We start from the raw sequence: 26,561 nt of genomic DNA on the forward strand, positions 1-26,561 counted from the left end.
TTTGTCATGTTTTCTCAATAGAATTCATAAAAGTATAGAATAGAATATCATAGTTCTAATAGGGGCTCATTGTAACGTAGTGTGACAACATGTTCCGCCTGAGCAAACCCTGCGAGTGTCTTCTAAAGTATTTAAAACAAGTGTGTGACAACTAACCCCGCGTTAGTGTGTGCTCTCCTCTATACTTCTAGAAGTTTGTTTAAAGTGTAACCTGAAAAAATCCCGATAGTGAACGTGGAATTACTTGTGGGAGTGACCATCAACTCCACCCTCTTATTACACTAACCAGGAAAACACTCGTTATTCCTTGTTTCTGTCAAACTGACTCTTTGTGTCCAGACAAAAGAAATAAAGAATCAGCGATCAGTGGAGAATGCAGAAACAAGCTTTCAAGAAGGATTTATAATACGTTTGTTTCTGAACAGAGCAGATCTTAGTGAGATCTAATGATCAATCCAGGTATTATGCAGATGAGCGAGAGAGACTCAGTCCTCAGAACCAGGAGAACCAGCAGAACCAGAACTCAGGAGAACCAGGACCAGCAGACCCAGGAGAACCAGGAGCCGGACGGTGGCGATGAGGAGGCCGCGCTGAACGGCCCCCGGAGCCGCGAACACAAGCCGGCAGTGAAGAGAGAGTTTCTGCGCGAGAGTTGCGCTGTGGTTCTGCTGCTCGGGTTCCTGAGTCTGATGTGGGTTCTGGTTCTGATCTCAGTCCAGCAGCTCATCATCAGCAGCAGAAGCACAGGACACTTCAACGCCACCCGGGCCAGGTACACTTTACTATAGTACAGCCAGGCTATCAGGTGCCTTACTATAGTATTGCATGATTACCACATTCATACTTTCGTTTTTGTTTTAAGCATGACTTTAATAAAAACGGTATCGCATTCAATGCCTTGTAAGCTTAAAACAAGAAAAAAATTATCTTCCAAGCCATGGTAAAATAAGTGATTACATTGCAACTTAATAACATGAGGTTTAAAACATCAGTCGTATATGTCTGTTTGGGTTTGATTAGACAGGAGAAAATATTAAAACATGCTGTAATGTTAAACTATTAACAGTTTATGAACATTAAAATAAGAGGATATTTGCAATATTATTTGTATCATACTGCAGATATCTCTACTAATGATGCTTAAAGTTAGCATTAAATTAAAATTCATGTTTCTAAATGAATAATATTCATCTTATTGTGAATGTTTCATACATCTATAAAGAATAGAATAGAGCAGAATAGAATAGAATAGAACAGGATATAATGGAGCAGAATAAAGTAGGATAGAAAATAATAGAGTAGAATATAGAAAAATAGTGTAATAGAATAGAATAGAATTGAGTAGAATAGAACAGAATAGAGTCGAGTAGAGTAGAATAGAACAGAACAGAACAGAGTAGAGTAGAGTAGAATAGAATAGAATAGAATAGAATAGAGTAGAATAGAATAGAATAGAACAGAACAGAACAGAACAGAGTAGAACAGAGTAGAGTAGAATAGAATAGAATAGAATAGAACAGAACAGAACAGAGTAGAGTAGAATAGAATAGAATAGAATACAATAGAACAAACAGAACAGAATAGAATAGAATACAGTAGAACAGAACAGAGTAGAGTAGAGTAGAATAGAATAGAACAGAGTAGAGTAGAGTAGAATAGAATACAATACAATACAATAGAACAGAGTAGAGTAGAATAGAATAGAATAGAATAGAATAGAATAGAATAGAATAGAATAGAATAGAACAGAATAGATTGAAATAGAGCAGAATAAAGTAGGATGTAATAGAATAGAATATAATAGAATTTGGCTTCACTGCAATAACTCGATAGGAACAAAACTATAATAATAACAGTAAACAGAGCAGCAGTAGACCTGTGCTCACGTGTGTAAAGTTATGTGTTATGATGTGCAACAGGATGCATTTGGATCGGATCACCAGTGTCGGGCCGCGGACCATGGGAAGCCCAGAGATCGAGATCACGGTGAACTACCTTCAGGATCAGATCGAGCAGATCCGGTCTGAGAGTGAAGCTGGCTCTCACTCCATCACAGTGGACGTCCAGCGGCCCAGCGGCACCTTCAGAATCGGCGGCTTCATCAGCTGCTACGACCGGCTGACCAACATCGCCGTCAAGCTCGAGCCCAAGAGCGGCGCGCAGCACTTCATGCTCGCTAACTGCCACTTCGACACGGTGGCCGACAGCCCAGGTGTGTTTCACAACGCTTCACACATCATCCTGCTGGCGTTCTCCTCAGGAGACTTTGAGTTTATGTGCTTTAATAGAGTTATATTTCTTCATTAATTCCTCCTTTAGAGTTTGTGAGAATTAATGGAGATCTCAGTTACGTCTCATTTAAGTTTCAACTTTGATAGAATATCAACTTTGTGTCTTAAAGGGATGGTTTGGAGTAAAATCAACCTAGGGTCCTTTGCACCATGACCTCGAGCCCAATACCCGATACTAATAATGTCCAGAATGGACACTACATCCTTATGCATCACTTTCTGACAGGACTTTTACGTGCTTTTCTCAACTCAGTGAAGTGACCTCGACGTCCGGGTTAGCGGTAGCATGAGCCGTCAGGCAAGTGTTATTTAAATAAACTCCTGATGTACTTACAAACTTTCCAATGCCTCGTTTTATGAGTACAGAACCTATTTGTACTACTGTAGAATTTTGGTCCATTCTGGGCATTATTAGTGCGGTAATTTACGACATACATCCTCGGATCCATTAGCGCCTGCACTAAACCATCCGGCTGATATCACTAAATAAGCTCTAACTTTAATAATGTTCAACCAAGGGAAAAAAGGCTTCTGGGGGGGTGTTGGGCTCGAGGTCATGGTGCAAAGGACCCTAGGTTGATTTTACTCTGAACCATTCCTTTAAGTATCAATATGTTGCTACTAGTTTCTTGCTGTGAGTATTATGAAGCTTCATTAGGTGAAAGAGTTAATAAAATGTTATTGCTTAGAAGTTGCTCATTTGAGACTTGAAATGAAACATAATTGAGTTACATTAAGTATTTATATTTGTTTCTCCTTAAGTGGGAGCAAAATGTCTCAAATGAGTCTCTCGTCATGATCCGGAGAGAGTCTGGCGCTGTAAATTTGGAGATTGGAAATGATTGAGTTTATATTGAGATCTCTGACTTTTTATTGCAAATTTGAGCAGTTTGAGACACTGTTGAAATTTCTGCTGAAACTAATGGAGTCTTTTTCTCAGAAGATTGAGGAGAAACATGAGACGCGGGAGACTGCAGTCACACACAATGGTGACGTCACACGCATAACCCCTATAGGTGTTGTGGTTTTAGTCAGAATGTGATTTTGTTTGAATTTCACAAAAGTGTTGTTGTTCTGTTATGTTTGGATTTATGTTAAATCCCAGTCAGTTATGATTTGAATGCATTTGATTGACAGGATTAAATTGTATTTTTGTATCTGCAATATCAGCATCTTGCTTATAATTAATGGTTTTATGTATTGGTATCCATAGCATGTTTTATTGTTTTCTTTGAATCATGTTTCTATATTTGTGTGCATGCTTTACTCAGTGTATCAGTAATAACTGCAGGTACTGTGTGATCAATAACGTGTGTGTGTGTGTGTGTGTGTGTGTTTCAGGAGCCAGTGATGATGCCGTCAGCTGTTCAGTGATGTTGGAGGTTTTACGTTCTCTAGCTAATCTCTCCACTCCACTCAAACACGGCGTCATCTTCCTGTTCAACGGGGCAGAGGAGGGCATGCTGCAGGTGAGTGGTCACAGCATGGCTGACCTTTGACATTTACATTTACATTTGATCATTTAGCAGACACTTTTATCCAAATCGACTTACAAACGAGGAGAGCAATAGAAGCAGTTAAACTAACAATAGGACATCAATATGTAAGTACTGTGACCCTTCCCAGTTTATTCTGACGCAGTTTAAGGTTGTTGTTTTTTAAAATATATATAAAGTAGAAGAAAAGAGAAAAAAAGTGTTAGTATTAATGGATCAAGTGTTGCCAAAAAAAACATTTCTTGAAGATGGCTAAAGATTCAACAGCTCAGGTTGAGTTGGGCAGATCAGACGTGTGCTCTCTTCGGCTCGTTAAAGACCACTCTAGCTGCAGCATCTGGATCAGTCACAGAGGTTTGACAGTGAAGCTGGAGGACCAGCCAGGAGAGCATTACAACAGTCCAGTCTGGATAGAAAAAACGCTTGGAAAAGGAGTTGTGTTAGCCTGGGTGCCAGCCCGAACCCCGCCCACAAAATTTTTTTGGTCGGGAAGTTCGGTCTGGACTCGATCCGTTGAGGAGTAATTATGCTCGGCTCCCAGAAGGCCGAGCCAATCAAATTGCCAGGGCGGGCTTTAATCGATGATGGACAGATGATCTGCGGCTTCTTCAGCCTGGTATCTTTCGTCGTCTTTCCATTTTTTAAAATCAGTCATGTTGCAACCATGTTATAAAGTTGAGACAGGGCCGACAAATGTGAGAAGATTTATTTGCTTTATTGTCAAGATCTAATCCTAAACGGAGAACTTGTTTGTATATACAATACACCTTTTGTATTTCTCTCAAAAATGCTATTCATGCTTGTTAGTACTCCGCAAATTCTTAAATTATTTTTACAACAACGGCAAAGATCGTTTACACTCATTACTTTACTACTTCTTCCAGCGTGCGTGCAGTTGAGCTCTGTTGACAACTATGCGTCGCTCAACATAGTTCACTTACTGTGTTGCTCTGATTGGTCGTAGGTCTATCCAATTGAGTGCAGAGTTTTTTTTTCCTGGTTCGGTTAAGACACGTCTCATAATCAAAGCCCTATGGAGCAGTATCAGACTCGCATTCTGCCTAGAATATTATGACGAAGTCAGGCTAGAGTTGTGTAGCATGTTCTGATAAGAAGGGCCTGATCCTCCTAATGTTGTACAAGGCAAATCTACATGACCGGGCAGTTCTAGTAATGTGGTCAGTGAAGTTCATTTGATCATAAATTACAACTCCAAAATTCCTGGCTGTCCTGGATGGAGTTATGGATGATGAACCCAGCTGAATGGTGATGGTTATGGTGTAGTGTTGGGTTGGCAGAGACCACACACATAGCTCTGTCTTCGCAAGGTTTATTTGAAGGTGGTGGTCCTTCATCCAGCAAGAAATGTCTATCAGGCAGGCTGAGATGCGAGCAGCTACCGTCGGATCATCTGTTTGGAATGAGAGATAGAGTTGAGTGTCGTCAACTTTGCAGTGATGGGAAAAAACATGTTTCTCAATGACAGATCCTAGTGATGACATGTAGATGGAGAAGAGAAGCGGTCCCAACACTGAGCCCTGAGGCACTCCAGTAGCTAGATGATAGCAGTGATAGGAAAAACATGTTTCTGAATGACAGATCCTAGTGATGACATGTAGATGGAGAAGAGAAGCGGTCCCAGCACTGAGCCCTGAGGCACTCCAGTAGCTAGATGTTGGGTCTTAGACACCTCACCCCTCCATGACACCCTAAAGGACCTACTAAGAGGTAAGACTTGAACCATTGGAGTGCGGTTCCTGAGATGCCCTTCATCTTTAGGATTGACAGGAGGATCCGGTGGTTAACTGTATTAAACGCAGCAGACAGATCCAGCAGGATGAGAACTGACGATTTGTAAACTGCTCTTGCCAGTCTCAGAGCTTCAATAACCGAGAGCAGGGCAGACTCAGTAGAGTGTCGCTTTTGAAGCTAGACTACTTGTTGTTCAGGAGGTTGTTCTGTGTAAGAAAGGCAGAGATCTGGTTGAAAACAACTCGTTCAAGTGTTTTAGCAACGAATGGAAGAAGGGATACCAGTCTGTAATATTCTTGAAATGCTGGATTTAGAGTGGGTTTCTTAAGCAGTGGGGTTACACGAGCCTGCTTAAATGCTGTGGGAAAGATACCAATGTGAAGAGAAGTGTTGATATGAGTGAGTGAGTGCAGGTACATCTGAGGAAGAAATGGATTGAAGTAGATTAGTGGGAATAAGATCAAGCGGACAGTTAGTGGGGTGATTGGAAAGGAGGAGTTTGGAGACTTCTGCCTCTGAGAGCAGAGAGAAAGAGGGGAGAATGTGTGTGTTAAAGGAGAACTCCGGTCAATTTTAACATTGAGCTCATTTTTTTGTACATTTGGAGTGCTGTCAATACAGAGAACAACGACAAAAATCGGTGTTGCCTACACCGAGTTATTCTATTTTTAAAATTTGCACCCTATTGACTTCAATGGGGCAAGTAGTAAGCCTGCTTTTTAGCCTCTTAACATCCTTTAAGTGTCATTACAAGTGCACAGAAAATGTGAGTGATTCCTTCCGAGTGAACACGAGTGGATCTGACTGCAGTAGATGTTAGAGATATTAATAAAAATGAAGTTAATTCAGCCGTTAATTGTTAATTAAAAGTTAATTGTCGAGTTCACGCGCGTGATCATAGGTACTAAACCTATGCGCGTGAACTCGACAATCGATTACTATGGCCTTCCACCGAAAACAGGATGTAAACAAAGGTATGAGCGCTGGCTGAATTAACTTCATTTTTATTAATATCTCTAACATCTACTGCAGTCAGATCCACTCGTGTTCACTCGGAAGGAATCACTCACATTTTCTGTGCACTTGTAATGACACTTAAAGGATGTTAAGAGGCTAAAAAGCAGGCTTACTACTTGCCCCATTGAAGTCAATAGGGTGCAAATTTTAAAAATAGAATAACTTGGTGTAGGCAACACCGATTTTTGTCGTTGTTCTCTGTATTGACAGCACTCCAAATGTACAAAAAAATGAGCTCAATGTTAAAATTGACCGGAGTTCTCCTTTAAGATGTCTGTGTCATTTTGTTGCGTGACAAATTGGCCGCTGATGGTGGTTGTTTTATTTATGAAGAATGTGGCAATATCGTCAGCTGTTAGTGTTGATGGAGGCGGGTTGAGAAGAGAGGAGAAGGTTTTGTAAGAGTCAGAAGAATTGTTCATTTTGTTGTGATCGTAATTCATTTTGATTTGCACCACTTCCTCTCTGCAGCCCTGAGTTTAGAGTGATGTTGGCGGAGAACGTTAGATAGCCAGCAGACAGAGGGGGTGACGCGGGCTGGCCTGGATGACAGGGGGCAGGAATTGTCCAAGCTGGATGACCTCAGCCAGCATCTGATTATCTTAGTGAAATGTGTTCAGGCGGTTTGATGTGAATTGCTCACACCACTTTCATCATTCATGGTCTCACAGTGTGTTTGCCACACACACGCATGTTAAAGTGTAGTTTGAACTCTGTTAACATATGTCTCTCTCTCAGGGGAGTCATGGCTTCATTACCCAGCATCCCTGGGCTCAGCAGGTGCGAGCGTTTGTGAACCTGGAGGCAGCAGGAGTGGGAGGGAAAGAGTTGGTGTTTCAGACAGGTAAACACTCCACACACACCTGTGTGTATCATAGCTGAACGCCTGCAGCAGGAGAATCTGCACTGTAGAACAAGTGCCAGAGTTAAAGAGATTCACCTCATCTCGTGTCACAACGGTTCTCGGTCTCGAGAACACAAAGCAAGCATAAAGTTAAGTATAGCACGTAGATTTCCTCAGAAACAGACGTGGAAAAACTGGAACAACCTGAGTCTTTCCTTGTTTAAGGTCAGACATTTGACTGAGGCTGAGGTGTGTGCTTATGTAGTGTGCCGATAAGGGTGTAATTGATGACAGGTGCTGGTGATTAGTAGTCTGGCGACAGAGATCGCTGTGTGGTGGAAGTGAGGGCCCATTTACACGTACATGGTTAAAACTGAGACATATGCCTTCGTTTGTGCCCTTCGTTTACACGCAAACGGAGAATTCACCTCTGAAAACGATTCTTTCTAAAAACTCTGGCCAGAGTGGAGATTTTGGAAAACTTTGTTTGCACGTATGTAAACTGAGAAAAACAAAGTTTTAGCCAGCCGACGTCACAGTATGCGACAGAACTTGCGTTAAAAGTGCGACCAGAGAGAGGAATTGATTCGTTGCTGTTGTTGCCATTTTTGGGATTCTGATTGGCTAACGTGGGCTTGAGCTTCTCGTTACACTGCCACCTACAGGTTTGGCATGCTCTTGACTGCATATATACACAGATTCATGTAAACAAACACTTTTCTGAAAACTGACAGGTGTGCACAATGTTATTTTTGAAAACGGAGAGGGTGAAATGTCCATTTATTAAAATAGCCGGCCAGCTGTAAACGTAGCCTGAGAGAGCCTGGCTGATCTGTGACACTTCTCTTCTCGTCATCTCACTAACACACCAGTGGGCGGGGCCAAAGTTGCGATGGTGAGGCAGTAGAGGCTGTAGCTAACGGTATCTAACCAACGAGTCGTTCTATAGGCTTAGTTTCAATTAAAGCTGTTTTTGGACCAACAAGGATGTTTTCAGTTCTGAAACTTACAGGATATTCTTATAGTATGATGACCTCTTATATGTCAAAACCTCAAGGAAAATGTGATTTAACCCCTTTAAAACATCATGGGCATTTTATAATGAATATACATTTTTCAACCTCTACAATATTTTATCAGGTAGAAATAGTAAGTAATTTTTATTTTATTTGATCCTTTTCCAGTAAATCAGGAAAGACTGGAAAAGTGTTGTAAATTCACTGGTTAAAAATAGCAGGAAGCTGTGGAAACTTGTTTCCGCCCGAGAATAATAAACAAAAAAGGTTATTGTAACCTTTTTATCCTATGATGTTAAATGACAGTTAATTCTAAAGGTCAGAATTATGATTTACAATATCAGAATTGTGAGATAAAAAGTCGCAATTACATTTTTAATGTTTTGATTATGTGGCAGAAATAAGCTTTCATACTTAAAATTTTTGGAAGCCTACAAATTTATTGTTTTCATTACTCATTTTAATCAATGGAAATTCAAAGTTTTGAAAACATTTTCATTACAGCAGATCAACCAGAGGAATATTATTATAGTGGTAAAACAAGTTTATGTATTTCCAATTTTTTGTCCCTTGTTTCTTGTGAGAGATGTTGATGCAATGATAGATCCAGAGAAGCCCATTGATGTTTCAAACAATGACTGAAGTTTTTTCAATCAAAATATGAATTGCTACATAAAACAAACAAACGACTTGTAGGCCGCTTGCAAGTTTTTTGGGCTCCATGCGCACGGTCAAAAGACTGAATGCTCTCGCTCCAGCGCCCCCTTCCTGTCAGGAGTGGCATAGCATTACATGTTCTTCCCACACACTCACAGAAATAAAGAACATTAACATCATTATAACAAATTGGTATTTAAATGAACAAATTTATAAAATTAAGATGATAAGTTTGGCTCCTCCTAAATGGAGTCAGAAAGGTAGAGAATCGCTTATCTAAACCCAGATGTTGTGTTTGTTTTTCTCTGTGCAACACAAATGTTCTGTTCACATTCACTTCTATGATATGGAAAAAAGGAGCGTGATCATTCTGTCAAACATCTGAACGTGAGTGTGAGTAAATGTGCCTGTGTGTGTGTGTGTGTGTGTGTGTGTGTCAGGTCCAGAGAACCCGTGGCTGGTCCAGGCGTATGTGCAAGCCGCTGTTCACCCGTTCGCCTCAGTCGTCGGTCAGGAGCTTTTCCAGAGTGGATTAATTCCCTCAGACACAGACTTCCGCATCTTCAGGGACTTCGGGAATATTCCTGGTATGGAATGCACACTGTAAAACATCTGTGGAAGTTATGGTAAAAAACAAACCAAAAAAAATAACAGCAGCTCTGATTGGCAGAGCTTTGACATACAATAATACAGTATTAACAAGTTAGAGATTAAACTTAAATTTACAGGAAAAATACCTGTTTTATTTGATATATTTAGTGGTATTTCAGTGATATATTGTTAATATAAAAATAAAAGTCATTGGTAATAAGAAAACCAGGAGTCTTTATCGAGACTGTGAGATTCCCATCATGTTAAAGACTTCTTCTTCTTCTTCATCTCCTTCTACAGGGATTGATCTTGCGTTCATAGAGAACGGTTACCTCTATCACACTAAATATGACACTCCGGAGCGAATCCACATCGACTCCATCCAGGGAGCAGGTGAGACTCATGATATATATATATATATATATATATATATATATATATATATATATATATATATATTATTCTACAAGTATCTGTATCTTATATCTGGGTCTGGATCTGGATCTGGTTTCCCTCACAATCCATAAAGATGTGTGAATTGCAGACACTAAATTATGTTTTATTAATAAATTTCAGGAGGAGCACGTTCTGATAAGTAACTTCCCTTTCGGACAACACGCCAAATACACATAACCTTCACTCTATTTAATGATATGATAGTGTGAACTCGCGTGAATGTGTGTTTTGATGCCTCGCTTTACCTATCAGTTGTTTTGAGAATGATGAACTTCCTGTTTCTCTCGGTCACTAGGCGACAACATCCTGTCTGTGCTCAAGCACCTGGTGATGTCGGATGTGCTGGCGGATTCCTCGGAGCATCGCCATGGTAACATGGTGTTCTTCGACCTGCTGGGATTGACGATGGTGGCGTATTCCGCTCGCACCGGCACCATCATCAACTGTGTGTTTGCCGTCGCCACGGTGATCTACCTGGGCTGGAAGTGCACGTTGAGCAGCGCTGTGGGTACGTGATGGTCACATGACCGGATATCAGTTGAGTTTATTTTATGATATCGCTGAATGGTTTTATTCAGAAATGACATTAATGGGCATTTTTTAAAAGAAGAATTATTTTTTATCGAACATCAGAAGGCTTATATAATCGCTATATTTCTAAAATGCTGATAATATGCATTATACTTATTAAATATTATAGAATATTTTATTGTATATATTATATTTTGGAAAATATTGTTCAAGTAGTGTCTATATTTATTGAAGTTTCTGTGTTTTTTTTTTTTTTAATAAATGATGTTATCGCTGATAACTGATAAGCTGTGTGATATCATGAATCTGTTCAGTTGTGTGTCGAACATCATCTAAAGGGGAGTATAAGACATGAATGAGTGATGTCATCGGCTTCATACTGATGTATTGGATGTTAGCCTCTATAAAGCACTGATGTAACGTGTGTGTGTGTTTTGCTGCAGGCTGTCGGTGCACGCGTGATCTGGCGCGTGTGTGTATTGTTGCAGGCTGTCGGTACACCCGTGATCTGGTGTGTCCGGTGTGTGTGGTGCTCCTGAGCTGGGTCATGGCTCTGCTGACGGTTCTGTGCGTGGCTTGGCTCGTCACACTCATGGGTCGCTCCATGTTCTGGTACACACACTTCTACGCTGCCGTCTCTCTGTACGGATCCGCCGCCGCCGGCATGATCCTGCTGATACACATGCTGGCCAAGAGCCTGTACTACAGGGTGAGTGAGGGGACAAAACATATACCAATACAGTTCAAATCCCCGATGTGTTCTTGAACAGCCAGGTATCCCAGAATGCATCTCGCACCTACCAGTGAGCGTCAGTGGCGGAGGAGTAAACCCGTGTCATTTAAAAATACTACTGTTACTGTATTCACAAAATGTAGTTTTCAGGCGAGAATGTAAAGCTCAGTGCTTTATTTATAAAGATGGCGCCTATTTGAAAGTTTGATCTGACGTTTTCAGAGTTGTGAGATCCAGGCTATCAGCGGGTGCTCAGTGCTCATTAACATTATCTTATACCATGGACTGGGTGTGAATACTCGATTCTGATTGGCTGCAGGGTGTCCATTAAAAAGTGATAGAGGACACCTAGTAAAGGAGTTCTGGTGAAACCGTTCGAAATTAATAAATAAATGCGCTGGTTACATCAGCTGTGAGTAACCATAGCAACAGGCAGTAAACTGAAGGGTTCTACGAGCTGAGCGGACTATAAATATCTCCGGTTGCTAAATAAACGGTCAGACGTAACCAGGGAAACCAAGTTATTGTTTGTAAAAACTTTAGATTTCGATTGTAAAACTAATTAAAATATAAACTAATGTTTTAAAAATGTGTTATTTGGCAAGTGACCATGGTAAAAGCGGGTTAATGCCCTTCGAGGTGTCCATTGTCAGGTATTAATGGACTTCGGCGGAGGCAACCGTCCTCCCGTTGTCCATTAATACCTGACAATGGACACCTCGTTGGGCATTAACCCTTACATCTTGTGTTTATCTAATGTATCAATATCGTTTCGGCTAAGGGCAAAGTGAATTTCCATGACTTTATATATTTAGGCTATTTAACTGTACCGTTGTAGCCTACTAGAGCATTGACTTTGTACATTCGACTGATTGATTGCTTTATTTCTTATTGTATAGCTTCTTATACTGTTGACACTGCCACAGTAAAGCCCAGCACGATGCTCACTTAGGGGGAATTAGGGGACTTTTGTTGGTCACTAAAGACTTTTATTATGATGGGCAAGCCCATAAGAGGGAAAGGGCGGCCATTTTGATTGTAGTGTGTGTGGTGAGGTGGCACGCTTTTGGCTTCCTAACTCCAGAGCTTTTGGTCCAAAAAGATGATCTCTGAGAAAAAGAGTCATGGAGTATTAGACTTTTGAGCTGCTTTACCAGTAGATACACTACTCTGGAATATATATTTTTCCTGGACTATCCTCTACAGATTATTTTTTCTTTCAGCTGGAGGACAACCTTTGTTTTTGTGGGGCCTGGAACCAGCAGATAATACTTTTTCTCTTTTTGGGGAGATTTGATCGTCAATCGCCGTCGACACCCAAGCCTCCTATCAACCTGGAGTTTCCTACCTTCGGTCAAAACCGTGAAAACTGTGATGTTTTGGAGTACATTGAAAAGTGTGAAAACTTCCTGTCGCTCAGACCACTCATGGATGTGGAGCCGCTAACCACAATCAATGCAGTGCAAAAAATGTCCAGGAGTTGGTGGGCAGCTGGAAAGTTAAAGATAAGCAACTGGGATGAGTTCAAACACCTTCATCTCTGCCTTTCTTTCCTCTCTCTCTCTCTGTCAGTGTGTTCGGAGCGCGAGTCGTGTGGATCTGGCCGAGCTCTTCTTCGACGTCAGTCTGCTGTTGTGGTGTTGTTTGCTGCTCTTCCTCACTGTGTGTGGCTTGTGTTTGGCGTACGTGCCGATGATGATGGTGGCGTTTCCGCTCGTCAGCAAAGTGCTTCTCAGAATGTTCATCAGAACCAGAGGTCAGAGGTCACACCAAACACACCTGATTCACATTCACTTGTCCTGTCTCCACTCCATCAGTACAGTAAAACATTGTTTCTACATTATTCCTCTGAGATTTAGCTTATTTGGTGTATTTGAAGCATATTTGTTTTTACAGCTGTTGTGGTTAAGATATTAAAGGTACAATATGCAAGAATTTTCTGCCGCTAGAGGGCGCTACATTCCAAACAACAACAACAACGGCGTAGCTTGATGACGATGTGAAGGAGCGTGGAATGATGGGAACTGTCGTTTTAAACTCCACCGTTGATGTAAATCAGTCAGACGGGAATCGAAAAATCATGTTCATGGATGAGGTTAAGTTCTATTTTTATAAATGTTGCGTAATGACATGCTTTTTGTGGCGAGGGGGGCGTGGTTCAGCACGGTCTGTAATGGGAGAGAGAAGAGACGAGCAAGTAGGTCAAGTGCAAATGACGAACACCTGTGTCTTATTGCTGTGATCTGCATGGAGAGACCGCTTATAAGCCGCGCGCTGGAACGAGAGAGAGACTGAAGAAAAAATTGGACGCAGAGAAAGAAAACCGGTGGATCCGAGCTCTCATTTTTGAACTGTTTTGTGCCGTCGCGGTTGCCACGGTGAATGCACGTTGTGCGTGACTTTTGTTTTTTTTGCTTTATTTTAATAAAGTATGAGTCCCAGTCACGCCGATCCCTGTCTTCTTCCTTCCTGACTCTTGAACCTCATCACACTTTTATTTCATTAAAATGAATTAACCGCAAGAAAAGTAAGGTTTAATTCTAAATTGGTTATCATAGATGTTACTGTATGTCGAATTCATTGTTGTGATAGCACTGCGCAGTTTTACGTGTTCTAAACAATTGTTGTAAAAGTACATTCGAACATACCCACATCATTTGCCAAAATACTGATTAATCTTTATGTATAACACATGCTATATTTATTTACATGGCCATAAACACCAGACGTGATAAACAATGTCAATAAACTAAACACAAACCTAAAGCAATAATACTTCCCTTACATAAACATAACTATTACCGAATGCTACATTTGGAAAATATAAAATGAAGCATGCTTTGGCGACAGAACCAGCTGCAATCGGTAAAGAATAATTGTGTTCCATAACGACTGCACGAAACAAGCTAACGTTTGTTGCTTGATAGACGCTACAACTACAACTTTCGCATTTGTCCAGGACTCCACACAGTACGAGCGGAAACCGAGGGTAACGCGGATATGACGCAATTGACTGGCGACTCCCAGCTCCCCCCTGCTCTAACGCCCCGTTTCCTTGGTTAAAATCGCAATTTTCTCACAATTTAAAAATAGTTGGAAACATTTGGGATATTGTAAGTAATCAACTTAACAAAATATATAACACTGGCCTTGAGATTATGGGATATTTTAATGCAAAATTCTTACATATTGTACCTTTAATTGTATATTATGATTATTTATTTTTTTGCGTTTTTAAGTGCTATAAAAATATATTTTTAAATAAGTGAAAATGTTTTTGTTAGGTATACAGATTAATACTGTGTAGACAAAATGATATGCTCTCACTGTAACAATGCTGACATGGAAGCAGATGAAAATCATGATGCACAGGACCCAAATACAGTTTATTATAATGGTGAATATCCAACAAATGTGAAACATAAACCATGAGTTAGGCATGAAACACAAAATAAACATGACCTAGATCCTTGACTAGAAACCATAACTCTGGAACATGGACCAGCATTCAAACTTAAATACACAACAAAGTAGGCTTGTTCGACTTGTTCTTGTTGTCATTAGTCTTTGTGTATTCAAGCCCTCATATTTGCCATGTTACTAGGCTTGTTCGACTTGAACCGGCGCTGCACAGACCGAGAGTGATTCAAAAGCATAAGGAGTGTCTGCTCTCTAATCCCTCGCGGTAATTTGATGTCATAAACCGATCTGTCTGTGCAGCGCCGGTTCAAGTCGAACAAGCCTAGTAACATGGCAAATATGAGGGATTGAATACACAGACTAATGAAAAGAAACACCTCAAACAATGAACCAATCAGAAAGTGACACATAAACAGGGGAAACATGATAAGGAACCAGGAAACATGACTCTGAGAATAACAAAATAAAATACATGAAACTGAAAGTGACAATCACCATGATACTAAGTTAACATTTTTAAGGTGAAATTCCAGTCATTTGCTTTGGCTTCAGTACAATGTCAACATAAAAGGCAATTACTTGATTCTGGATTGTTTTTTGTGTAATATATAATGTCTGTATGCAAATATAAAACAGACTTAAAATTTTAGCAAAATAGTTTTTTTTTTATATTTGTATTAAAAATGCACAAAATTAAGACAGTTTAAGTTTTTAAATTGTTTAGTAGAACTGGTCAAAATTACTTTATAATATCTGTTTTAAAACTGGACTTTTATTTTGCCATCCTTTTATGGTGTTTTAGCTCTCTGGTCTGCAGTAGTTTAGCTGAAGATGGGGTCAAAGGGCAGAAATCAGGGCTCTGATGTTTAAATGAGGTCATTCATGATTTAGTGGCACGTGTGTGTGTGTGTGTGTGTGTGTGCAGGAGCATCTCTGTTGTACACCGTCCTGTACCTGGTGGGTCTTGCCTTACCGTACGTCCACATCATGTTCATCATCTGGGCGGTTTGCGAGATGTTTACACCCATCCAGGGCCGCAATGGAACCAGGGGAATCCGACCCGACTTCTTCATGGGGTCAATTGTTACCCTGGCAACCGTGATTCTGTCTACCTATTTTGTGAGTCATACAGACTAACTATAACACAGTAAATGCAAATGTAAACATTCAAAATTCAAACATTTAAATTCAAACATTCTAAGTATGACAACCAGAGATTAAATCATCTTAGGTTTCGTGTACTTTTGCGTCCATTTTTTCCTTTTTTAAACCAGAAATTAAATATGGAAGATGCGGTTTCTTCTTTTTTTTATTTTAACACTGATTAATAGAATCAGCAGATACAAGCTAATTTTCCTTAAGATTATTATTTTATGAAAAATAATATAAATTATATACATCTTGTTTTTTAATATGCCTCTTGTTTAGCGCTCCATGTTATTGAGCTTGTGGTCTCGATCAAATCCCTTTGCTTTTCACTCTGTTATATATATATATATGCAAATAAGTATTTGAACACCTGTCTATCAGCTAGAATTCTGACCCTCAAAGACCTGTTAGTCTGCCTTTAAAATGTCCACCTCCACTCCATTTATTATCCTAAATTAGATGCACCTGTTTGAGGTCGTTAGCTGCATAAAGACACCTGTCCACCCCATACAATCAGTAAGAATCCAACTACTAACATGGCCAAGACCAAAGAGCTGTCCAAAGACACTAGAGACAAAATTGTACTCCTCCACAAGGCTGGAAAGGGCTACGGGGAAATTGCCAAGCAGCTTGGTGAAAAAAGGTCCACTGTTGGAGCAATCATTAGAAAATGGAAGAAGCTAAACATGACTGTCAATCTCCCTCGGACTGGGGCTCCATGCAAGATCTCACCTCGTGGGGTCTCAATGATCCTAAGAAAGGTGAGAAATCAGCCCAGAACTACACGGGAGGAGCTGGTCAATGACCTGAAAAGAGCTGGGACCACCGTTTCCAAGGTTACTGTTGGTAATACACTAAGACGTCATGGTTTGAAATCATGCATGGCACGGAAGGTTCCCCTGCTTAAACCAGCACATGTCAAGGCCCGTCTTAAGTTTGCCAATGACCATTTGGATGATCCAGAGGAGTCATGGGAGAAAGTCATGTGGTCAGATGAGACCAAAATAGAACTTTTTGGTCATAATTCCACTAAACGTGTTTGGAGGAAGAAGAATGATGAGTACCATCCCAAGAACACCATCCCTACTGTGAAGTATGGGGGTGGTAGCATCATGCTTTGGGGGTGTTTTTCTTGAAGGATTCAAATTTAAGAATCTATTTCAAATATGCTTCCTTACATAACATCACGGTAAAGAATATTGTATTTAGTGTTTAAGGGTAAGATAATGATTCTGCTCAGCAAAGTTGCCTTTCCTGTTTTCTCCTTATTGTCTGTAAATGGCTTTCGGACCCAAATGGCTCTTGGAGCCTTATGCTGGCTGATTGGATCATTTGAATGATAGTGTTATGCTGATTGGTTCTGTCTCTCTTGAGCAAGTCGGATAACCTGCCAAACTGGTTTTGACTTGATTGAATCAAACGCCTATGCTTTGTCTTGATTTGTCTCCACCTTCAAAAGCCCCTCCTCTTAAAATGCCTATAAGACACCATGTAAATTTATATACTTTAGATTATGATGGACGAAACCGCAGCCGCGCTCAAATAAAGAAACTCTTCTGTTTGAACGTGATCCCAACGTCTCCTGGTCTGCTTTGAAGAAAGAAAAACTTTACAACATTCTGCACATGGGACAGGGCGACTGCACTGTATTAAGGAGAGGATGACCGGGGCCATGTATTGCGAGATTTTGGGGAACAACCTTCTTCCCTCAGTTAGAGCATTGAAGATGGGTCGAGGCTGGGTCTTCCAACATGGCAATGACCTGAAGCACACAGCCAGGATAACCAAGGAGTGGCTCTGTAAGAAGCATATCAAGGTTCTGGCGTGGCCTAGCCAGTCTCCAGACCTAAACCCAATAGAGAATCTTTGGAGGGAGCTCAAACTCCGTGTTTCTCAGCGACAGCCCAGAAACCTGACTGATCTAGAGAAGATCTGTGTGGAGGAGTGGGCCAAAATCCCTCCCGCAGTGTGTGCAAACCTGGTGAAAAACTACAGGAAACGTTTGACCTCTGTAATTGCAAACAAAGGCTACTGTACCAAATTTTAACATTGATTTGCTCAGGTGTTCAAATACTTATTTGCAGCTGTATCATACAAATAAATAGTTTAAAAATCATACATTGTGATTTCTGGATTTTTTTTTTAGATTATGTCTCTCACAGTGGACATGCACCTACGATGACAATTTCAGACCCCTCCATGATTTCTAAGTGGGAGAACTTGCAAAATAGCAGGGTGTTCAAATACTTATTTTCCTCACTGTATACACTCACATAAAGGATTATTAGGAACACCATACTAATACTGTGTTTGACCCCCTTTCGCCTTCAGAACTGCCTTAATTTTACGTGGCATTGATTCAACAACGTGCTGAAAGCATTCTTTAGAAATGTTGGCCTATATTGATAGGATAGCATCTTGCAGTTGATGGAGATTTGTGGCATGCACATATCCGGGGCACGAAGCTCCCGTTCCACCACATCCCAAAGATGCTCTATTGGGTTGAGATCTAGTGACTGTGGGGGCCATTTTAGTACAGTGAACTCATTGTCATGTTCAAGAAACCAATTTGAAATGATTCGAGCTTTGTGACATGGTGCATTATCCTGCTGGAAGTAGCCATCAGAGGATGGGAACATGGTGGTCATAAAGGGATGGACATGTTCAGAAACAATGCTCAGGTAGGCCGTGGCATTTAAACGATGCCCAATTGGCACTAAGGGGCCTAAAGTGTGCCAAGAAAACATCCCCCACACCATTACACCACCACCACCAGCCTGCACAGTGGTAACAAGGCATGATGGATCCATGTTCTCATTCTGTTTACGCCAAATTCTGACTCTACCATCTGAATGTCTCAACAGAAATCGAGACTCATCAGACCATGCAACATTTTTCCAGTCTTTAACTGTCCAATTTTGGTGAGCTCGTGCAAATTGTAGCCTCTTTTTCCTATTTGTAGTGGAGATGAGTGGTACCCGGTGGGGTCTTCTGCTGTTGTAGCCCATCCGCCTCAATGTTGTGCGTGTTGTGGCTTCACAAATGCTTTGCTGCATACCTCGGTTGTAACGAGTGGTTATTTCAGTCAAAGTTGCTCTTCTATCAGCTTGAATCAGTCGGCCCATTCTCCTCTGACCTCTAGCATCAACAAGGCATTTTCGCCCACAGGACTGCCGCATACTGGATGTTTTTCCCTTTTCACACCATTCTTTGTAAACCCTAGAAATGGTTTTGCATGAAAATCCCAGTAACTGAGCAGATTGTGAAATACTCAGACCGGCCTGTCTGGCACCAACAACCATGCCACGCTCAAAATTGCTTAAATCACCTTTCTTTCCCATTCTGACATTCAGTTTGGAGTTCAGGAGATTGTCTTGACCAGGACCACACCCCTAAATGCATTGAAGCAACTGCCATGTGATTGGTTGATTAGATAATTGCATTAATGAGAAATTGAACAGGTGTTCCTAATAATCCTTTAGGTGAGTGTATATATAAATAAAGGCCAAAACGACTTCTAAATTACTATGTCTCTTTTGCCTGGCTGTTAGGTGTTTTATATTGTTTTATGTGGAGAAATTGTAAAGGTTTAGGAGGCGCTTATAGGCTACGCTAGATGTAGCCGACTGTTCAAATTGAAAATAGCCCAAAATATGTCATGATGACAAAATTATATCCCAATATATTATTGTAATGAAAATTCCCATGTGCTTTGCCTCAGTGGAGGTTTGACATGAAATGTTTCTCAGTTCTCATTGAAAGCAATGCTTTACAGACGTGTCACTGCTATATTCTAAAGCGCTTTACGTGTCTTAATGTACTAAAACAACAACCATGGGAAATTATTTTTGGTAATAAGGTAAATACTGAATTTGGTCCTTCAATATCACTGTCTTAGTACATTAAGCCACATTAAGCGGTTTTCACGTAAAGCGCTTTAAGAATGTCCCGCATTCTTGTCGTCAGTATAGGAACCTAATTTCTCTCGGACAAGTATCGGAGAATGGGTTTATTGGAGTATCGGAGAATGGGTTTACTTTTAACGGTGAACAAAGATTGTGGGGAGCAATCTCACTTGTCATCATGTTGTGACTTTAGAATTTACAGAAGAAAACTTGTAAATTGACATTTTTTCAACATTAATTCATTTTTAATCTTGGTTTATAAAGATGTGTAACCATGGTAACTGTTCCTTTAAGCAAGGGTGATCAAAAACCTAACTCAGAAAAGAAAGGAGATTATTTATTGACACAAATAAATCAATATTACAAAAATGTCATTAAAGAAAATACATTAAAAAAAAAAACCTACATGGAACATCTTATCCCAGCTACTCACTCTCTCTCTCTCTCTCTCTCTCTCTCTCTCTCTCTCTCTCTCTCTCTCTCTCTCTCTCTCTCTCTCTCTCTCTCTCTCCAGATGCATTTCATCTATCTGTGGCGCAGCACAAAGTGTGTGTTGGCTGTTCTGGGGTCAGTGTTCACGCTGATGTTTGTTCTGGTCTGCTCTGGTCTGTTCTTCCCGTATTCTGGTGACCCGTCCAGCCCGCGACCCAAACGTGTCTTTGTTCAGGTACCGTTATTAGTTTACTCAAACTCAATCCATAAAATACTGTCCTGACAGGGAATAAAATAAGCATTAGCTGGAAATAAGTTTGTTTTTATATGTCTGTATGATAGCTGAAAATAAAACGTTATATACATGGAATATATATAACTTTAAAAAAATTAAAATATGGAAATTAGTGGAATCAAGATAATGCAGCCTCTTATTTACATGAGGAAAAAAAATTATAATAATTGCCTACATATTTTATTGTATCATTATTGTATCATATTGTTGTCAAATTAACTGCCCATTTCAAAAGTTTGGGCTTTTCTCTCCTTCTCCTTTTTGTTCGCTGAGGTGGAGCGGTGATGAAATATTGTTTTTTGTAAATACTTTCCAGCATTTCAGTAATTAAAAAGTACATCTTTAAAACACATGCAAATTACAGTGAAGCGCAGCAGTTATCGTACGTACGGTGCTCAGCAGTGAACAAAAAGGATTTAAACAGTGAATTTTGAAGTGATCTCTTCTTGTAAACTCAGAGATGTGGATTCGGACGGCAATTAAATCCTCACATGACCTTAACGTTTGTCAAAAAACAGTAGATAATTCAGCTGGGGATTTTTACGCGGTGATTAATTGAGTGATGATTGAGCATTATTGAAGACACCTGATGATAACAAGCAGAATCACTGAAGGAGAAAAAAAAGAAAAAAGGAATCGCCATTATGCTGATCGGTGTTTGCTTTAGTTGGGCTTTTGTCCCTTGACTTTTTAATATTAGATTAGTAACTGAGCTTAAACAGCCAACAAACAAGCAAAGAGAAAAGATGATATGATGGTGTTGGTTGTGTTTTGACGTAATCATCATTTGAGCCTGAGTCACTAAACTCATTTACAGTCTAATCTCTGAGTTAGATTTATATTATTGATTTCAGCACCACTGTGATTCTACAGTATAAGATCCAGCAATTTCAATATAGTTCTAAGGATTTCAGGTTGCTCTGATAAATAAAAAAATATAAAACACGTTAAAATTAGACATCAAGAATCAGCGTATGAATCTCAATAATGGTGACAAACAGAATATTCAGATAAACAGATCAACTCTGAACATTAGACAACAAGCTACTAAAAAGTCACATAAAACACCAAAACGACTAATGTACTAGGAAAATTAAGCTTATAATTTATTCATGCAACAATGCATGATGGGAGCCATGGATTCATTTTGATTGGTGCACCCAGAATGCACTGCAACATGCTTTTTGATGGTCACCACTGTTGAGAATCACAGGCTGATTCTTGATGTCTGTGTGTCTAAATGAAAAAGTTTTTAAGAAATCCTTCAAATTATACTGAAAATGCTGGATCTTATGCTGTAGAATCACAGGGCTGCTGAAATCAATAAGGTAAATGTAACCTATAATGTAATTGCCTATAAATTAGCTTGGTAATTCAGGTCAAATTATTATAATGTGAAACCAACCAACACCACCTGATCATATTTTCTCTTTGTTCATCTGGATATTATAACTAAAAATCTAATGTTAAAAAGTCAAGGGTCAAAAGCCCATTTAAAACAAACACTGATCACCATAATGGTGATGTTCTCCTTCAGTGATTCTGCTTGTTAACAGCAGGTGTTCATCAATAATGCTCAATCATCACTCAATGAATCACTTCATCTCATGAACTTTAACACTGCTTCTGTGTTCATTTAACACTCAGGGGCAGGGGCAGTCATGGCCTAGTGGTTAGGGAGTTGGACTGGTAACCCAAGGTTGCTGGTTCGATTCCAGAACCGGTGGGAAATGACTGAGGTGCCCTTGAGCAAGGCACCTAACCCCTAATCGCTCCCCGGGCGCCACACAAAGGCTGCCCGCTGCTCTGGGTGTGTATCCACGTTTGCAGTGTTGTGTGTTAACTACTCACTACTCTGCTCCTAATGTGTGTGCATTAACTTGGATGGGTTAAATGCAGAGGTCAAATTCCAAGTATGGGTTACCATACTTGGCCGTCACGTGTCACTTTCACTTTCACTTTCACTTTCATATTTTAACACTGTAACACTTTTGAGTAGGGGTGTAACGATACACAAAACTGACGGTTCGGTTCGGTGGGGGGTTTAGAAAATATAAAATTGCTTTTTATTTATTTTATTAAACAGTGGTTTAATGAACAAATTGTCTTTTGTCTTTAAATTAATTCAATTACAATTAAACGTTTCGCAAGGATTAAAAAAAAGATCTGCTAATGCTGTAAACTATATAGGGAGCCCGCACATTACTATAACTTTAAAGGTTAACAACAGAGCCTAGGTTTTTAGCCTAAATTCAGATGCTATTTATTTGTAGATATAATAATCAACACTCAACACATTGTATGAAAACATGTAAACTGCACATAAGGCTTAACCTAACTTATTTTTTACTCTAATTCGTTATTGAAATATAATAATTTACACAGTTGCTGTCATTTTCATGACAGATCTTTTACAACATACATTAAATAATCAAGATATCATTAACAGGTTAAGTAAAATATAATATATAGGCTAATATAGTGAATTCATTTAGTGCAAGAGTTCATTTCTCTAAAAAACAACAAGCTCTGGGCACTGAATGACTTGCCTGAGGTAAATATAATGCTATATGTGACAAACTAAGACGTTTTATTGACGTCTTTCCGCTGCTGAAACACTGATTGAGCGATTACACAAATGATGATGTCTTTCAGTAAGTATACTGTATCTTTCAACATACCTTCAGGTGTCCATTCATGTTAACTCTGTAACTGAGGAAGAGAATCATGTTTCCTCGCGCTCCGCACTGCCGCTTTAAATGAGGTGCTAGTACAGTCATCTGACACGCCACATCAAATAAAATTGTGTGTGTGTGTGTGTGTGTGTGTGTGTGTGTGTTTTCAGCACATCACACGCAGGTTTCACGCGCTGGATGGATCTATACAGAGCTCAGACTCGGGATTCTGGATCAACAGTCTGGATTACACTGGCATGCAGCACATCACTCCTCATATCCCAGAGATCAACGACAGCATCCACACACACTGTCAGAATCACTACTGCCCCTTCCCATGGTTCTCCATCACGTGAGTGTGTGGTGTCGGAGGATTGGGGGATGTAGTTCATGAACCTCGTGACGTCTTTCTCTCGTTGTTTCAGGGAGAACTGGTATCTTCCGGCTCCTGAAGTCTCTCCTGACCCTCCGCTGGATTTCCAGCTCGTATCCAGACAGGACACTGAACGGGGAACCGTTAACATGACCTTTGAGGTCAAAGGTGAGACCACAGCCTCATTTCATCAGGAACCAAATGGGAGTGATGTCTGCCAGATTTCTAATGTACAAAAGATGATGGTTTTTACTATGTATATTACATTATCTATTTTTACAGAGATATTATTACTTGCTTTTAATACTTTATTTAAACCAATTATTATTGCCTTGTTATTGTAATTATGTATTTTAAGTAATGTAAAAGGCTATTGTTTGCTTAGGTCCATTTTTATTACCACCCATAAAAATTAATTACCGATTAGTCGTTGAAATAATCGTCCGATTACTCGATTACCAAAAAAATCGTTAGTTACAGATGACTGTTTTTCAAAAGTAGTTTTTTAATTATTAAATCTGCTTTTAGTTTAAATTTATATATTACAAATTTTCCCATTTTTACTATTACAACAAATACAAATGACTAATATTTACATTTAGTACTAGTTGCAGTTTTATATGTTGGTAATATAAGTATTAACATTTTAACTAGTTGTATAAATTATATGCAAATAATACATTTAATAACTATAAAAAAGAAGGTAAGACTTTATAATAACTGCGCGATATTAATCATTAGTTAAGCATTAGTAAACAGTTAATTCGTCATTTATAAAGCATTAATAGACATTAATAAGCAGTTTATAAATACAGTTATAAATGCTTTGTTCTTGATTTTTAAGCATATCTATAATGTGTTTAATAATTGTATTTTCATACTTTATTAATAAACAATTTATCATTTCTAAATGAAGTATAGCATTATTTACAATGCAGTTGTTTAGGAGTTGTCAGTGGTTCATAAGATCAGTTAGAAAGTGTAAGTAAATGATTAATAAACTGTTTAAATACATCTTATTATTCAGACATATAGTAATAGTTACTTAGTGTGTTAATAAATGCTTTATTAACATGTATTTCTACTGTAGTTCAGGGTTAATTCAGGTAGTTATAAAGCATTTAGTAGTGGTCAGTGAACTATTTTTGTGATCTAATCTAAAGTGAGGACTAGTTATGCCTTCTAAAGCATTTACAAAGGAGATTTAAAGGTTCAGTTAAATATTTGTATGTTCTGTATCACTGTGTTGTGTTTGTTTCCTTTTTCTGTTTAGAAGAAAACTGAGTCTTTAAATCTCCTTTAAAAATGCTTTACAAGGCATAACTAGTCCTCACTTTAGATGAGCTCACACAAATAGTGAACTGACCACTAAATGCTTTATAACTACCTGCATTTACTACATTTACTTACACTTTCTAAGTGATCTTATTAATCAATGACAATACCTAGTTTGTAAATAATGGTAAATAATGTAACTGGTTTGTAAATAATGCTATACTTCATTTAGAATGAAAATACAACACATTAAAGTATGCTTATAAATCAAGAATATAGCATTTATAGCTGTATTTATAAACTGCTTATTAATGTATATTAAGGCTTTATAAATGATGAATTAACAGTTTAGTAATGCTTAACTAATGATTAATAGCGTGCAGTTATTATAAAGTGTTACCAAAAAGGGTAATCACATGATAATATATAAAAACACACACATGCATAAATAAATATCAAAAAGAATGACTGTTGATGACTCTTCTTCAAAAACAGTTTTTTTTTTTTTTTATAATTAAACCTGCTGTTTAAAATATATAATAAATGTTTGTATATATAGCATATTTTTTTAAATTTGTTGCATTTCTTTAATTAAAAAAAAAATAATATATTTTATAATATACATGCATATATACATTTGTATTAGCTATTTATTCAACTTTTTATCCATCCATCCATACATGCATCCATACAAATATTTGCCTTGATTTTTAGAGAATAAAATGAAATAATCAGCAGCGTTCAATAATCCAGTGAGTGTGTTTGACTGGTTTAGTTGTGTTTATTAATGATGAATAATGTCCACATGTTCAGCGTCTCCTGTTGTTCTCGCTCAGGTCCGAGTCACATGTCTCTGTGTGTACAGCCCAGCGCCGGCGCGTCTCTGACGTCCTGGGCATTGGGTGACGGGAAGCTGCACTACGACAGCAGCGGAGTAAACTTCATCTATTACTCCCATGGCCTCGACGCTCCTGCCTGGAACTTCTGGTTTGAGATTCAGGTGGACTTGAGCTAAAGAACCACAGATTTAACATGAGGAGCGTGGAGGTGTTTATTGTGTGTGTTGATGTGTGTTTCTCGTCTTCAGCCGCCCTGGTCCTCAGACGCGTCTCCTGACGAGGGCTTGATCTCTCTGGCCATCTCAGCTCATTACTTCTCCGGTTCAGACCGGAGCTCCGAGCAGCTGGACTCGTTCCTGAAGAGATTCCCGGCCTGGGTTTTCCCGTCCTCATGGATCAGCACATACCACGTGTACAGATACTGAGGGCCACACACACACACACACACACACACACACACACACACACACACACACACACACACACACACACACACACACACACACACACACACACACACACACCACTCACTGCAGACCCATGAATGACTCTCTGCGGAAGGGAAAAGTGCGCACGTCTGATTGGACCCTGATGTGAAGCTGAGAACTTTCCCATGTTAAAGACATCCATTTTTTTAATAAATATGATCGTTGGCGTGGATTTTAGCGTACGCACACTTTAAGGTCAAATTTGTGCACAAACGTTTTATAAATGAGGCCCTTGGTGTTTTATATGCAACTTTATTTTCAGATTTAGTTCTGATCATTCTGGTAAATGCACATTCAGCTGGATCCAAACCTTGAAACCCAAGGGC

General features: G+C 39.3%; 1 protein-coding gene across 2 annotated transcripts; it reads left to right on the forward strand.

Annotated features, from left to right (window-relative positions):
• The first annotated feature begins 277 nt into the window (after positions 1 to 277).
• On the forward strand, positions 278 to 26,285 carry LOC309498316 (endoplasmic reticulum metallopeptidase 1-like). 2 transcript variants are annotated; one of them, XM_082168983.1, is made up of 16 exons: positions 278 to 772; positions 1,920 to 2,212; positions 3,633 to 3,760; positions 7,295 to 7,400; positions 9,514 to 9,660; positions 9,965 to 10,057; positions 10,416 to 10,628; positions 11,095 to 11,360; positions 12,957 to 13,140; positions 15,730 to 15,923; positions 20,373 to 20,525; positions 23,431 to 23,612; positions 23,686 to 23,801; positions 25,745 to 25,908; positions 25,996 to 26,176; positions 26,257 to 26,285. In XM_082168983.1, the coding sequence occupies exons 1-15, from the start codon at positions 447 to 449 to the stop codon at positions 26,170 to 26,172; spliced, it is 2,742 nt and encodes a 913-aa protein (XP_082025109.1). In that variant the 5' UTR covers positions 278 to 446; the 3' UTR covers positions 26,173 to 26,176; positions 26,257 to 26,285. The 2 variants fall into 2 exon arrangements, with proteins under 2 accessions (XP_082025109.1, XP_082025108.1); XM_082168982.1 differs by lacking the exon at positions 26,257 to 26,285 and having other exon boundaries at positions 25,996 to 26,226.
• The last annotated feature ends 276 nt before the right edge of the window (positions 26,286 to 26,561 follow it).

The sequence above is a fragment of the Leuciscus leuciscus genome, assembly GCF_965113295.1.
Source record: "Leuciscus leuciscus genome assembly, chromosome: 1".
Classification (NCBI taxonomy): domain Eukaryota; kingdom Metazoa; phylum Chordata; class Actinopteri; order Cypriniformes; family Leuciscidae; genus Leuciscus; species Leuciscus leuciscus.

Bases quoted from the DNA above. Each gene is read 5' to 3' on its own strand.
- LOC309498316 (XM_082168983.1), top strand. From the start codon at position 447: ATGATCAATCCAGGTATTATGCAGATGAGCGAGAGAGACTCAGTCCTC. The intron at 13,141-15,729 runs GTCAGAGGTCAC...GTGTGTGTGCAG, and splicing joins AATGTTCATCAGAACCAGAG to GAGCATCTCTGTTGTACACC. The intron at 15,924-20,372 runs GTGAGTCATACA...CTCTCTCTCCAG, and splicing joins TGATTCTGTCTACCTATTTT to ATGCATTTCATCTATCTGTG.